At 49.7% G+C, this 13571-nt stretch overlaps 1 protein-coding gene across 5 annotated transcripts in view; it reads right to left on the reverse strand.

The window, feature by feature from the left end:
- gbf1 (golgi brefeldin A resistant guanine nucleotide exchange factor 1) overlaps positions 1-13571 on the reverse strand; it is a 43808-nt gene that overhangs the window by 6831 nt on the left and 23406 nt on the right. For 4 of the 5 annotated variants that reach the window (XM_068327125.1, XM_068327127.1, XM_068327126.1 and 1 more), the window contains exons 5-25: positions 9844-9962; positions 9441-9549; positions 9307-9367; positions 7641-7695; positions 6111-6258; positions 5795-6030; positions 5522-5690; positions 5214-5425; positions 5036-5134; positions 4759-4953; positions 4468-4660; positions 4114-4251; positions 3948-4036; positions 3639-3841; positions 3434-3557; positions 2892-3017; positions 1679-1761; positions 716-952; positions 502-595; positions 217-393; positions 43-107 (exon numbers count right to left, since the gene is read on the reverse strand). In XM_068327125.1, coding sequence (XP_068183226.1) covers positions 43-107; positions 217-393; positions 502-595; positions 716-952; positions 1679-1761; positions 2892-3017; positions 3434-3557; positions 3639-3841; positions 3948-4036; positions 4114-4251; positions 4468-4660; positions 4759-4953; positions 5036-5134; positions 5214-5425; positions 5522-5690; positions 5795-6030; positions 6111-6258; positions 7641-7695; positions 9307-9367; positions 9441-9549; positions 9844-9962 — 2932 coding nt within the window. Of the gene's footprint in view, positions 1-42; positions 108-216; positions 394-501; positions 596-715; positions 953-1678; positions 1762-2891; positions 3018-3433; positions 3558-3638; positions 3842-3947; positions 4037-4113; positions 4252-4467; positions 4661-4758; positions 4954-5035; positions 5135-5213; positions 5426-5521; positions 5691-5794; positions 6031-6110; positions 6259-7046; positions 7153-7640; positions 7696-9306; positions 9368-9440; positions 9550-9843; positions 9963-13571 lie in introns of those variants that run through there. The other variant, XM_068327128.1, reaches the window with a different exon arrangement.

Genomic DNA, 13571 nt, shown 5'->3' on the forward strand with positions numbered 1-13571 from the left:
TTTCCGTCGGTCCTACGACCGCCAGACGAGGTGTGTTCGTACCGATTGGAAGGCGTCTCCTCTCTCTGAAGAGAAATTTTCCCGTTCGGCTCCACAAAATCCTCCACCTGCGGAGACCAGCAGACAGTTTGGGGACTTGAACAGCAGGGGGCAGCAGACTGCCGTCCAATCACATCGCTGACAGAATGGAAAACGGTGTTTGGGGGGGGGGCTGACCTCCACCATGGCTTTGGGCAGCAGCTCGGCTCTGAACAGCTGCAGCATGGAGTCCATGATGTTCTTCCAGCCCTCCCTCAGGATGTTGCCGTGGCGATGAGCGAGGTCAAACATGGTCTTGGCTGCCGTCTGAGCCTTACTGTTGCTGCCAAACACTGTGGGAAGGTTTTCCACTGACTGCAGGAGGAGACAAAGAACACACAAAGGTGGATTAAGTGACGGATTAGAGTCTGAAGTGGATTGTGGATTATTCTCTAAACGTTCCGTGTCGACTGAAGGCCTCACCTCACTGCTCAGGGTGGTGAACTTGCAGAGGGAGATGATCAAATTGTCAAAAACGTCGCTGAAGCCGTAGTGAGCTGCGATCATCGCGCATTTCCTACAAAAGACAGAAACGGTTCGGACAACTTCAAACCTCAGATCACATCCAGAAACGTAAAACGACGCCTCGATTTAAATTAACATCATCAGCAACAGGTGGAGTTCTCCATCTCCTCACCTGAAGCCGGTGATGGCCTTCTGGATGATGTTATCGTCCAGGCTCTTGTCAAACACGTAAGACAGGGCGGCGATGGTGGGGCCCCAGGTCATGGTGAACAAGTCGTGATCGTAACTCCCCGGCGGCAGGTGGAGGAAGACGCCTTCGGGCGTGGCGCCGCGGTGCAGCAACACGCTCCACACGTAGTTCTCCTTCACCAAACCCGTCTGCTCGTCGGGCATCACGATCTCCTCGTTCCTGCAGACGAGGAAACACCTCGTGTTTTTAGGGCTCAGGAATACGACCAGGGTTTTTGGTTTTATATGGAATAAATTCAGCCAAACGTAAGCAGCAAAATTTAAAACCAAACGTGAAAGTAAAAATCTGCTGGTTTCTTATCTCACCACTAGGTGTCGCTGTTAACTTGCTTCCAAAAAAAAAAACCTGCTCATTAACAGCTGCAGAGGTTTCACAATAAAAGCTGAGAAATGAAGAGCGTCTGTCCGAATTTGTTTAATTTTGAAATCTAAACAGGAAGTTGGGAATAATGGCGCTCTGATGTTACACGAACTAGAACATCAGAGCAACAATGTGGTCAAAGAGGCCCTGCGGCGCTGGGACCGGCCCGACCGTGAGCGACGGCGCCATCAGCTGTTCCAATAAAGCGCTTTTATCTGCACCCGGTTGTGAACAGGTGCTTCTGCAGCGCTCCACGTCTTTCCCTGTTCTTTTTGTTGCATCTGTCCCGACTTGTTGAACATTTCCTGTGATTAAAGGACTCATAATTACGCCCTGAGGCGGCGGCGTCCTCTAACCCCAACCCTCCTCTGCAGGTTTATCCTTCTGACTTTATTCTGGTTTGAGCGGTGGATTCAATCCACCAATCGCTTCTTGATTTCAACTTTTTACAGCTTTTCTTTTTCAAGGCCTTGAATGATCATTATAAAAACACTCCAGGTTGGTAACCTCGTGACGGCGTCTTACTTGATGGCGGCGTAGATGTCCTCCAACATATCCTGGTCGAAGTCTTTGTTCCCGTTCACTCCCTTCAGGTTTTTCTTGAATTGCTGTTGAAAAAAATCACATAAAAACTTTATTCAAACTGTTGATGACGGTCGTTTCTCCACTCATCCCGTCAAGCTGAGCTCAGACTCACGAGCCTCTGGCATTCGGGGGGGGCTTCGTTAAGCGTTCATCCCACCGACAATTAAAAGGCTTGTGCAGAAACACTCGGTATGCGTTACTTAATAGGCTTTAGCTGCAAGGGTCAGGAAAACAAGGATTAGAGTCGAGAGCCTCCTGTAAATAAACAGAACCGTCCGCGTGATGACGGACGGCTTCAAGGCTCGGCTTTGACTCGAGTCAGCAGGTAAGGTGAAATGGGGGGGGGGGTGGGGGTGACAGGGGGGGCTCTGCAGGGACAGAAAAATAAACAGCGGTATAGAGAAACAGAAAGCTACCGCTAATAAAACACAGGTAGAACCCGATCCATCCCTGACCTCACCTGAGCCGGATTCAGATCCGTGACAATGGGGTCTTTATTTATACCATGGTGAGAGTGTGCAAAAATACCCCCCCTCCAAACCAACCCCCCCAACACCAACACATGCTACAGCAAATACTACGCATTGCGAGCTGCTCGGCGCCACTTTTATTGGCCCCCTCTCCGAGCTATTGTGTGGACGCCTCTGCCTGTTGTCTGAGCCCGGAGGTCAACGAGCGTCGTCATCAAACCGCAGCCGACCTTTGGGGAATGCTTGTGTGTGTGTGGGGGGGGGGGGGGGGGGGCAGGGAGTCGTTTAGAACAGAGCAGCTGTGTGACGAGGTGACGGCGTCGACTCGAGGGTGAAGACGCCTTCCCCAAAAGCCGCGGCGGCGTGAAAAAGAGAAAGCGAGTCGTCGCTGTTGTTTGTCAGTGAGAGTGGGCCCACCCACAGGCGCTGTTTAGTCTTCATCAGCTGTCAATCACACGCAGGAAAAACACACAGTGCCCCCCCCCCCACCTCCCCTCCCCCCAACGCCGACACGGACCACCACTGGCTACAGCTGTTGGCTTTTCCGAGCCGCCAAACTGCGGCGGTGCAAATGCTAGAGCCCTCGGGGGAATGTCAGACCCAAACAGCGTTTCACAGCGAACTACGGGGTTAAATTTGAACAACTGGGGGTGGTGGTGGTGGTGGGGGGGGTGTCCACTCACCTCTACAGTCATGGGGATGTTCTGCTTGCGGACGTTGTGGTTGTGCTGGTCGGTGTTGAGCATGATGACGGCGTAGGCCAGGGCGAAGCCGGCGTCGTTGGTTAAGAAAGGAGATCCGTTCACCTTCTAAACACACACACACACACACACACACACACACACACACACACACACAGATTTTTACATGAGAACAGCCGGGTCTGATCCTCACCTTTGCGCATCTTCCCCGCCGACATTGCGGCGACCTCAGGGAGTGGAAAACGCGTCGGGAGTCAGCGACTAAAATTACTCGTCGACACTTTCAAGGCTACTATTTGTGTGTCGGCCTAAGAAAAGGACATTACTAGGAATAGTTTCCAGGTCACATGGCTCCTCCTGCTATTTTGAGAGGTGAAATAACCCCCCATGTGGATTCTGTCCTTCATCGCCGATGTGTGTGTGTGTGATCTTGTTTTAATGCAGCTTTAACGACATTTAAAACAAAGAAGTTCTCTGGTTTAATCCCATAGCTCACAGAGTCCCTGAGGGAACGCGCCCCCCACCTGCCAGTTGTCTGTGAAGGTTTCCAGGAGCCTCTGGATGACCGGAGCCTCTCCGGGGAGTCTGAAGGTCTCCAGGTAGAGCCGCAGCGCCTCGTCGATGCGAAGCCCCTGGAAGGCAAACGTGCTGCGGAGGAAATAAAACACATGATTAGAATAACCTTCTATTTCTTCACTCTCTCAGACCAGACGAGTGGACTCCACCTACTTGACGAAGCTGTCCAGGAGCTCCATGTTCTTCCTGTCGCTGATGTACTCCCCGATCATCTTCTTGTCCAGGCGGGGGTTTTCCCGGAGCCACTGAGCCACCTGGTTGTTGTCCATGGGGTTACTCAGGAGGCCTTTCTCCTGCAGGAACTGGATCCCCTTCTTGGGCTTCTGGTTGAACTGCTCGGTGCCGGTTATCAGCAGCTGGGAACAAGAATGGGGGGTGGGGGGGTGGGGGGTGGAAAAGCGTCATCATTGGTTTGTTGGCGTCTAACAGTAAAACAAAGCTGGACCAATCGAATCCAGTCACCTTTTTCTTCGTTCTTATCTCCATCAGCTCCTGGGACTCCGGTAAACAGGAAGAGAAACGTTGGGGCTTTTTCGGGAGTCTCTTCTCAGCTGCGACAAACAAATAAAATTCCTTCACTGGATTTGACTCTGATGACTTTATAAAGTGTGTGGAGTCAAAGTCTCACCGGGGTCATTGTCTCCTTGATCCTGTCTTCCCAGCCGCATCTTCTCTGCCATCTGATGCCCGCTGGTGGGGGGGGACACTGGTGCATCCCCAGCTGGTGGAGGACTTAAACCGTTGGTGCTACCCAATCTATTTAGGTCTGAAAAACAGGGAACCAGCAGCCGCTCCTTTAACTTAAACCTCGAGCTCAAGACTCGTCTGAAGAGAGTAACGCTAACGTTAGCACTCACTATTAGCACTCCAGAGGAGAACCAGTTAACTTAATGAAAGTCATCCTTCACCTTTAACAGAATAAGTTTAACTACGCCGTCTTAACAAGGAGTTTTTGGAAAAGCACAAACTGTCAGATGAGTACCGGATGAAGCGTCCGATCCATTTCTGGCGGTTTCGTCTCCGTCTGGCAGCAGCGTTTCTGATTGGTCCTGCTGGGCGGCGCCGCTCACCACCTTGGCCTGGCAGTGAAACTCGGTGCTGTCGATCACGGTGAGCAGAGCCTCCAGAGAGAGGAGGTGGGTGGTGTAGAGCTGCCCCGACACCGGGAACGCATTCTGCAAAAAGGGGGTTACAAACAAAAGTTGTTAAATGACGCTGTGACGCCTCCGGAGTCGAGTCCTCAGACATCAGATTGTGTTTTTTACGGGCACACCTTGGACAGCAGCTTGGTGAGGTCCTCGAACAGGCTGGAGCAGTAGAAGTCGCAGTCGTAGTTGATGTAGAGCTCCGTGACGAAGCTGGGGATCCTCCACAGCTGGACCAGAGCCTCCAGAGCCATCTCCTTCATCTCGTACGGCATCTTCACGTTCTCCGACGTGATGATGTCCATCAGTTTCTTCAGGTACATCTGCACACGGGGGCGCAGAGAGTGAGGTTTCACACTTTCAGGATCAGGAAACGGAGGGTAAAGAAGAAGACAAAGAAACTACCTCGAGCTGGAACTTCAGATGTAGTCGCATGCTTTCGAAAAGCAGGAAGCAGACTCGTATGGAGGAGGCGTAGAGGTTCATACGCTCCATGCTCAGCAGCTACAACACAGAGAATTCCAGAGTTTATGGTTGTTTGCTCTTAAAACGATATAGAATTAAAGGCAAACTTCTCCCTCACCTGGAAGAGATGCCTGCACAGCTCGTCTTTGACCAGTCCCAGCAAAGACTGGTAGTTCGCGATCTGTCCCGACTCCAGCGCCACGGTCAGGAGCTGCAGGCCCATGTACATCATGGACTCGGTGTTGTGGCGGTCGTGGGGGTTGGTCAGCGAGATCAGGAAGCGGAACAGCTCTCTTAGACACGGCAGGCCGTAAGGGATGAGGGCGGCTCCTGCAGGAAGAAGAGGAAAAAAAAAGAGGATGAAGAAAAACAGCAGCACCGCCAGCAGCCGGCAGCCAGAGAGAGAGAAACGAGGGGCGTCCTCACCGTCTCTCTGCGTGGACTGGGTGAAGCGGACGCCTCGCGGGTTGACGTAGTCCATGTCGTGCACCGAAGCGCCGTCCGACTGCTCCGTGACGGAGTCTTTGTCCTCCAGGACCTCGGGGATGGACTCCACTGAGGCCGACTGAACCTGGTCCACACGCCTGCCGTCACACTGGACGAAAAACAGCATCGTCAGTCGCCATGACGTCACGAATCAGCTCAACAGGAGAGAGAGAAGCGTCGTCAACGCGGAGGTGAGGAAGAAATGAGAGTTACTTGTGCGTCTGGAGAACCAGGCTCCGTCCCGGGGACGGCGTTCCCGTTCCCGGTGGCGGGGGAGGTGGCAGAGGAGCCGCTTTGTTCCAGGTCGGTCAGGTCCTCCCTGGAGGTGGCTTTGGAGCAGGTGTCCAGCCCGCTGTCTGTGGTTGAAGGGCTGGAGATGGAAGAACCGACGCTGTCTGACGCCGGCAGTCCCGAGCTGGACGAGCCCTGTTCGATAAACGGAACGCCACCTAACGGGGGGGGGGCGAGGTGACGGTTATTTGAGGGGTTCAGCTTCTGGGAAGCACCAGAAGAGGACTTCTATCTCTACCTGAAATGCTGTTGTTGCTGAGGGGGCTGGACTGGGCCGGATCCATCTGACCGGAGGGACTTCGGACCATGTGGCGAGGCGCTCTGGGCGATCGCTTCTGTTTTTTCCATTTGGACGACTCGCTCATTCCGCCGGCGCGCATCTTCAACTAGAGGAAACAGAGCGGATGAAAACATCCTGCGCCGCTGAACGACCACCATCGATGGACGCCGTGATCAGATTGGACGCTCACAGGGACAGTTCACCCCAAACATCGACCCGTCTTGATCGTTCAAGAGCGAGTTTGTGTCTATTTTCTCTTTCACGCAACAAAACTAAACCACCTAGCTCCATTATTTTCTAGAGAAAGCAGACATCTCTAGAATAAAAGTAGGAGAATAAAACAAATCTGAACGGACAAACGTTTTGCAACGTCCCATCTGATCAGAGCGTAAAGGAGCACCAGCTATCGACCAATCAGGAGACAGACACAGCACAGAATGTTCATGCACACAAAACCTCTACAATAAGAAGAGTCACTGCCGCTTCTATCACTTCAATAGCGGCTGCTGTGATGTTTTAAATGAATCTAGAGGTATTATTATATTATGATATCGTATTTATTTAAATGATTCTGGGTTTCGGACACTCTCTGTTGAGAAGCAACACTGAAACATGCTCCATCCTGCAACAGCTGAGGAAGCAAATGGGCAGCATGACATCGAGCAGCTGAGACATGCATTAGAGCCGGAACCCAAAGGATGGCTCGTCGGAACACGGACACTACGAGTAGCACAGACACGTGACAGGAAGTCAGTTATCAGCTGTTTAACAGCATGTTAATTAGTCTTGTTGGGGGTAAACGGGGGTCTTAAACTGGACGGGGAGGGGGGGGGGGGGTCACGGAGGATACGAAGGAGTTTCTACACCCTAAATACTCAAAGTCATCGTCCTTACCTGGACTCGTTTGTTTTTCCACAAGATATTGTAAGCCTCAGAAGAGAAGGGGGGGAGCGGGCGTGTGCCCGTCATTAGTGGTGGGTTACATGTCAGCAGCGGGACCAACAACACACTCTGGAGCAGACAAGTTAAAGCGGCGTGGGATGGCTGTGGGGAAGGGGGGGGGGGTGTCACGGGTGGGAGTGGGGGAGCAGCCAGCTGACGGGTGAGACGGCGTGAGTGGAAAACATTGATTTATTTGAATAGTTTGATTGTTGATTGTGGGTTTAATAACCTGACAAATCAAAAAAACTATGTTATAACAGAGAAACAAAGATTTTAAGTAATAAATTTAGTTATTTAACATTATTTTACATTACATTGAGTTACATTTAGTTACATTTATGAGTTACATCTGGCCCTTTGAGGACAGACGTTATGCTGATGTGGCCCCTGACTGACACCCCTGTTTTAAAGAATCACCTGAGGTAGTATCGAGAGGGGTTCTGCAGAACGGAACACACAGGCTAGTCTCGCTAGTTCACACATGACGATCTGATGTTAAAACACACCACGGCGCTCAAAAGGTCAAACGCACGTCGTCTCCGTTACCTTCTTCATGTTGGCGCCCACGTAACTCTTGGCCTCTTCCTTGAACTGTGGCAGCCTGAAAAGAAAATAAAGACATTTTGATTTCAGTCGTTCTTTGAGAAGAAAAGGAGTGTGGACTCTTTGAATAACAAATGCGAGGTCAGCCGAGCGTAATGAGAACCTAGAATGCGTCCTAAGCATTGTGGGAACTTCTCCACGTTTAAACCAGAGCCAGCAGAAGTTCACATCAGATGAGCGGCGCCGTGTGTTTGTGTGCGAGCCTCCAGGTTTTTGTAGACGCTAAAGCTTTGCCGGAAAATGAGATGTCACCATCCGTCCCACACACACACACACACACACACACACACACACACACACAGAGGCCCGGCAGCCCCCTCCTGACATTAACTCGGCATTAATGGAGTGTTGTCTTGCGAGCATGATTATTGGATGATCTGTGGGTCCAACAGATTAACATGCCTAATACTTTCAGCAGGCAATCTAAGGCTCCTTCTGAGGAGCTGAGGAGAGTGGCTGCTCATTATTCTCTGTGAGGGTGGGATGTGGGGGGTGGCAGCTCTCACATCTCTATTATCCAGGGTCTGTGAACAACTGGGGAGGGGAGGGGGGCTGGGAGTTCAACATAAGCAAAATGAGATGCGGGGCATGTGTACGAGCAGAATTAGAAGGATGTGGAGTAAAAGGGCCGGCGATAATTCTCACCACCAAACATACACGTCTTAAAACCAGCTGACTTACGACCGTTTTATTGAAGTATTCAGTATTGGAAGTATCACTTATTTTAATATTTTATATTCCAGTGCATCCTGTCTAAATGTAATTTTAATTCCTTGTCTTGTTTCTTTTGATGTGCTTTTCTATTTCTGCGCCCAAACAGTCAAATTCAGTGAATTGAGGCGAAAACCAACACCGGACCCGACGCTTAGCGGCAAAGCCTGCATCGGATATTGTCTCCAAACAGGAAGTGGGAAACAGTAACTTTATTTAGAGCTGTTTGTTCTCCTCCAACGCTGCTTCACATTCAGATGTGCGGAGAGAGATTCTCCGGACTGCCCCCCCCCCTATATAAAAATCGCTGGCGTGGCTCATTCTGTATGAGCGCCTGTGTGTGTTTGATTCTAGCTTTGTGCTTCTTAGTATTTATGGAGCTGCTGAAGCAGAGACCAGCTTCATTTATATGCAGATCATGAGACGGGAAGCTCAAGCGGCTCATCCACTTGTCTGTGACTGAATGTGACCGGCACGCTGATGCATCTGGACGGGGTGGGGTGGGGGGGTTGATGGGAAGAAAGGAATTCTAATGATAAATGCCAAAGGAGAAATCATGTTATGGCATTAGTGACTACTGGCCCATTGACCCTGTTCACAGTACAAAATGAAATTCATGAGCCTCCAGGGGTATAAAATGAGGCCAGAGAGGCTGATGTATGCAGAAAGCATCACTCTGTAATCCGGCGTTGATGGAGGAGAGTACGGCCTCTTCTTCTGCTCTTCTTCTTTTAAAGCAACATTCTGTCACGTTCACAAGAACGACCCAAAAACCTCCAGAGGAGGTCTGGTCTTCATTCTGACTCTCCACACATCCCAGAATGACAAAGGAATCGGCACCCCGAACCGAATCAAACCGTGGAGCTAACGTGTGAACGCCGCCGTCCTGTTAGCCCACCTGGAGAACAGCAGCTGCACCATGTCGACCAGTGTGTGTTCAGCCGATTTCCTCAGGAGCTCTGAGAAGACAAACGCACGTTAGAACCTGCAGTAAAACACTGGATTTTGAATCAGACATCTGAAGTCACTCACCGCTGAGACGCATCTCGAAGCAGATCCTGAAGCAGGACTGCATGATCTCACAGACGGACTCGTTGGTCAGGTGGGCGCCGACGGGGGTCAGCAGCAGAGTCCTCAGCACCTGAAGGCAAAGAGCATCACCACGGTAACACAAAGCCCATCGAGGAGGTAAAGACAAGATCACTGACAGATAATCAGACGTGTGCCGGCAACATCAAGAAAATCTGGCCTTGGGAGACAAAACCTGGGAGTTACGCGGAAGATTTAAGACGAAATGACTTGATTTACTCAACCTGTAAATCTTATGTCAATACCATTTATATATAGTTCATATATGAAGGTGTATATATGTATTAAAGTGGCTGTTTGCGTTGTAAAGAGCTGATTCCAGTTTCTCCTGCTGGACGCGTCGTACCTGCAGAATCTTCATCAGGACCACTTCATCGCTGGCCGGATCCGTTCCCACAAATCGCGCATGTGTGACGGCGTCCGCCATGTTCTCGATGGCCTCCGCTGCGGCTTCATGGTTCGCATCTGCACGCAGAACAGAAAGCATTAAATAAATAAAAGCACATCTGATTGGATCGATGCGGACTTGCTGATATTTTGCTTAAAGGGAGTTAAAACCATCCAGATTGGTGAAAAAAACCATCTGGATGCGTCATTCTGGAGATTCCAGAGTAATGAAAATGTATTTAACGGGGCGGGGGGGGGGGATTATTGTTAACACAGCTCTAAAAGCTCAACACATCAGCAAAACCGGACTAATCTAGCGCGGTTCGTCCACATTGTCCTTCCTCCCCCAGCTCTAATGACCAGATGTGGCCTTTTGTTGGAGGTAGTCTGGGACAAATTGCCAGTCGGAGCAACAGGAGCCGGTGTTTTGGAAACCCGAGCGGGCCGGTCAGCTATCTGCCTGGAGCCAGCCTGTTTTCCTTTCCCATCGCCCCCAGGAGCGGCAATTCATTAGCTAATAAGCTGAGGTGGGGGGGTGGGGGGGGTTGGACACAGGGATGGAGAAAGGGAGGTTTTCCAAGTAGAACTCCGATGCCGCCTGTCAACGCCAGGACCGACGTGGAGGGAAACAAAAAATGGACGCCGAACATTTCTGAGACAGCGTTCCATTACCGGCAGACGAGGTTACCAGCTAAAAGTTGGGAGTTATGGGGGGGGGGGGGACGTTTTAACGATGACAATCGGGAGCGCAGACGGTATATCAGTCAGAAGCCAGGCGGCGGATGAGGACGGGTTTATGCGTGGCGAAGGCTGTTGAGACAAAGCAATGCCGACATCCCTCCAGAGGGAAGGGTGACAACAAGCATGCGAGTTGTGCTGAAAACACCCAACGTCCAGACAGAAACTGGAGCCACAGGGGGATCCGGCAGGATGTCAGAAGTGATATAAAACACTAATCCTTCTCCTGGCACCGAGTCTATACAAGCTGTGTCCAAAGGACGGGTTGGAGGGGCAGGAGGGAGGGGAGGGGGGGGGGCATTGTTAAAATAACACTGAGGAAAGGAGAGGCTCTCTATGTGTGTGTGTGTGTGTGTGTGTGTGTGTGTGTGTGTGTGTGTGTGTGTGTGTGCCTGAGGGTATGTGGGCAAAGTCAATGGGGGGGGGTTGAACCAGCTGCCGCATAAAAGCAGTTTAAGCAGAATCAAACTTCTGGTGACAGGAATCAAAGATGTGGCGTGAGCAGCGGCGAGGCTGAAGGGCAGCGTGGGGCTTTTAAGTGCGCGCAGACACAAAAAAAATGTAAAAAATGGCGGTGGCGCTTCCCTCTTAGCGAACGCCATCTTTAGAAATCTGACAAAAAGGCAGCGCCGTTGTTTTTCCCACCCCCACCCCCCCACCCCCCTGGTCAGAAAAGAAAATGAGTTTGTTCACCTGTTCGAATCCTGAATAGCATCAAGATCACCTTTCAACCCGGCCGCCCCGCTCCCGGCGGGATTTATTGTTTGTTTGTTTGTTTGTTTTTATAGTGTTGTTGTTGTTGTTGTTGCTTTTTTCTAAAACACACAAAGAAAAATCTCCGGGATGTGATTGAGTTCATTAAAATACATCCAGGAAAACAGTTTTGTGACTTTATTCACAACTTATAAAGCAAAGTACAAATCTGTTGAGTTGTAGACGGAGAAGTGGTTCTGACCTCATCCCATCGCCGCTGGACTTTCATCAGCTTTTGTTTTTCTCTTATATGGAAATTTAAAGTTAAAAACTGCAGAAAGCCTTTAGGGAAAAAAAAAAAATCATGAATGATCTGAATGAGATTTTGTTTCAAAAAAGCAAAGATAATCTTATTTTTATCTCTTTTCTAAGACTTGTTTTCTCCTTTCGATGGGATGATTTTGTCTTAGCTTTTCAATTCCAACTAAAACAGTTTTTGTTTTTTTTAATTTCTCATTTTCTCTTCCTCTTTAATTTCATCTTTTAAGGCCATTTTTTCCCCATTTCTATTTCTTTCTCTCTTTACATGAAGACATTTTTCCTTCTTTAATGACCAACGTACCAAATTTCATTTAATAACAATAATTGTTTCGGGGACAGAAGTCCTACCTTGTTGTTTTTTGTAAATTATGAGTGAATTGCACGTAAAGCTGCTACTTATTTACCTCTTTATTGAATTCTAACAACCTTAGCAATCAATAACAACCAGTTCCACACGCCTGAAACCGGAGGCAGGCTGCAGCTGAGGTCTAAGCCCGTTTCTTCTGGCGGCGGCTGCAGCTTAAGCCGGGGGCTGAGCCTCGCCGTGAGCCCTCGTGGGCCGGCGACCACGCAGCTGCTAGCGGCAGCGTCGGGCTTTGCTGACTCGGCTGGGCGGCAGAAACCACAGGGAGAAAAAATGAACCGGGAGGAGAGGAGAGCGGAGGGCTGGGAAAAGAAAAGATGGAGCAGATATGTGGAGATCTGTCAGCGCCGAGGCTTAGCTCTCCGCTCCCTCCATGCCAGCAGACCTCAGGCCACAGATTGAGAGGAATTACCTCACGCTAAATGAAAGGGGTGGGAAATGAGTGCATGTGTGTGGGAGATGATTACCTTTCCCTTTCTTTTTTAGCCCTAGCCAAGCAAAAAGAAAAAAAAATGCAGGAGAGATGGACATGATGGCGGACAAGGAGATAAATGTTCGCAGTCACACACACTGGAGGGATCATATTAAACGTAACACACGGGATAAAGAGGAACACAACTGCCTGCTGGCAGAGGGATGATGGTGTAATGTTTATGCTAACCCAAAGTGACCCCCTTATCCTCAGAAGCACAGCTGCCCCCCTGGCGCAGGCGATTTAAACAAATTGATCCGAGAGCGAGGCATCCCGTTCAAAGACGCCGCTGGCGCCGTTTCAAAGCACCTGAACCCAGAAGAAATATCCAGGAAGCGTTCATCAGAGGTCAGATTCTCAGCTTCTGCAGAGCCAGAAGATGGCAGTACTTCACAAGACCAACATTACTGGACTCTAACCCTATCCATGAACTTAAATTAATGGTGCAAACTGGGAAAGTCCTCATTCCCTTGAAGCACAAAGATCTGCCTTCAACTCATGCGAAGGTAATTTTTAATGGATTATAAGGGGAACTAAAAATATATTCAAATAATATTTTAACTCAGGTTTGTGGTAAAGGATGTATTATTAGTGGTAAATGGGTTAAATTTACAAAAATTAATCATGATGTGGACAGGACAGATTTTTTTAAACCTTAAAAACAACCAAAAGAAATATTAACTGGAATCAGAAGCTCCTTAAAATGAATGTTTGCTTCCTGAAAAATCTCCATCTCAAACAGACACTCTGGAAAAATGTGTCTTTGCTCTCCTCTGGGAGCTTCTGACGCATTCTTCAGATCCAGTTTCAATACTCTTTGAACCGGCATTCGGTATCACATGCTCACAGTGCCTTCAGCCCCACAACCCCCCCACCTTCAGAAAAAAGAAAAAAAAAAGCAGATACATGTCTAAGTAAAACAAGAGGAGACTCAAGTGTGTTCAAGTGCTGCTGGAGACCTAAAAGTCAAACAGAGATGACGTCGGGCCGATCAAGTTCTTGGAGAGTGTTGATGACATTCTGGTTGTCGTGACATGGCGTTAGGTTGGGAGGGGGGAGACAGTGGGGAGGGGGGGGGGGTTATGGAGCTGGTGTCGCG

The sequence above is a fragment of the Antennarius striatus genome, chromosome 11, assembly GCF_040054535.1.
Source record: "Antennarius striatus isolate MH-2024 chromosome 11, ASM4005453v1, whole genome shotgun sequence".
Lineage (NCBI taxonomy): Eukaryota > Metazoa > Chordata > Actinopteri > Lophiiformes > Antennariidae > Antennarius > Antennarius striatus.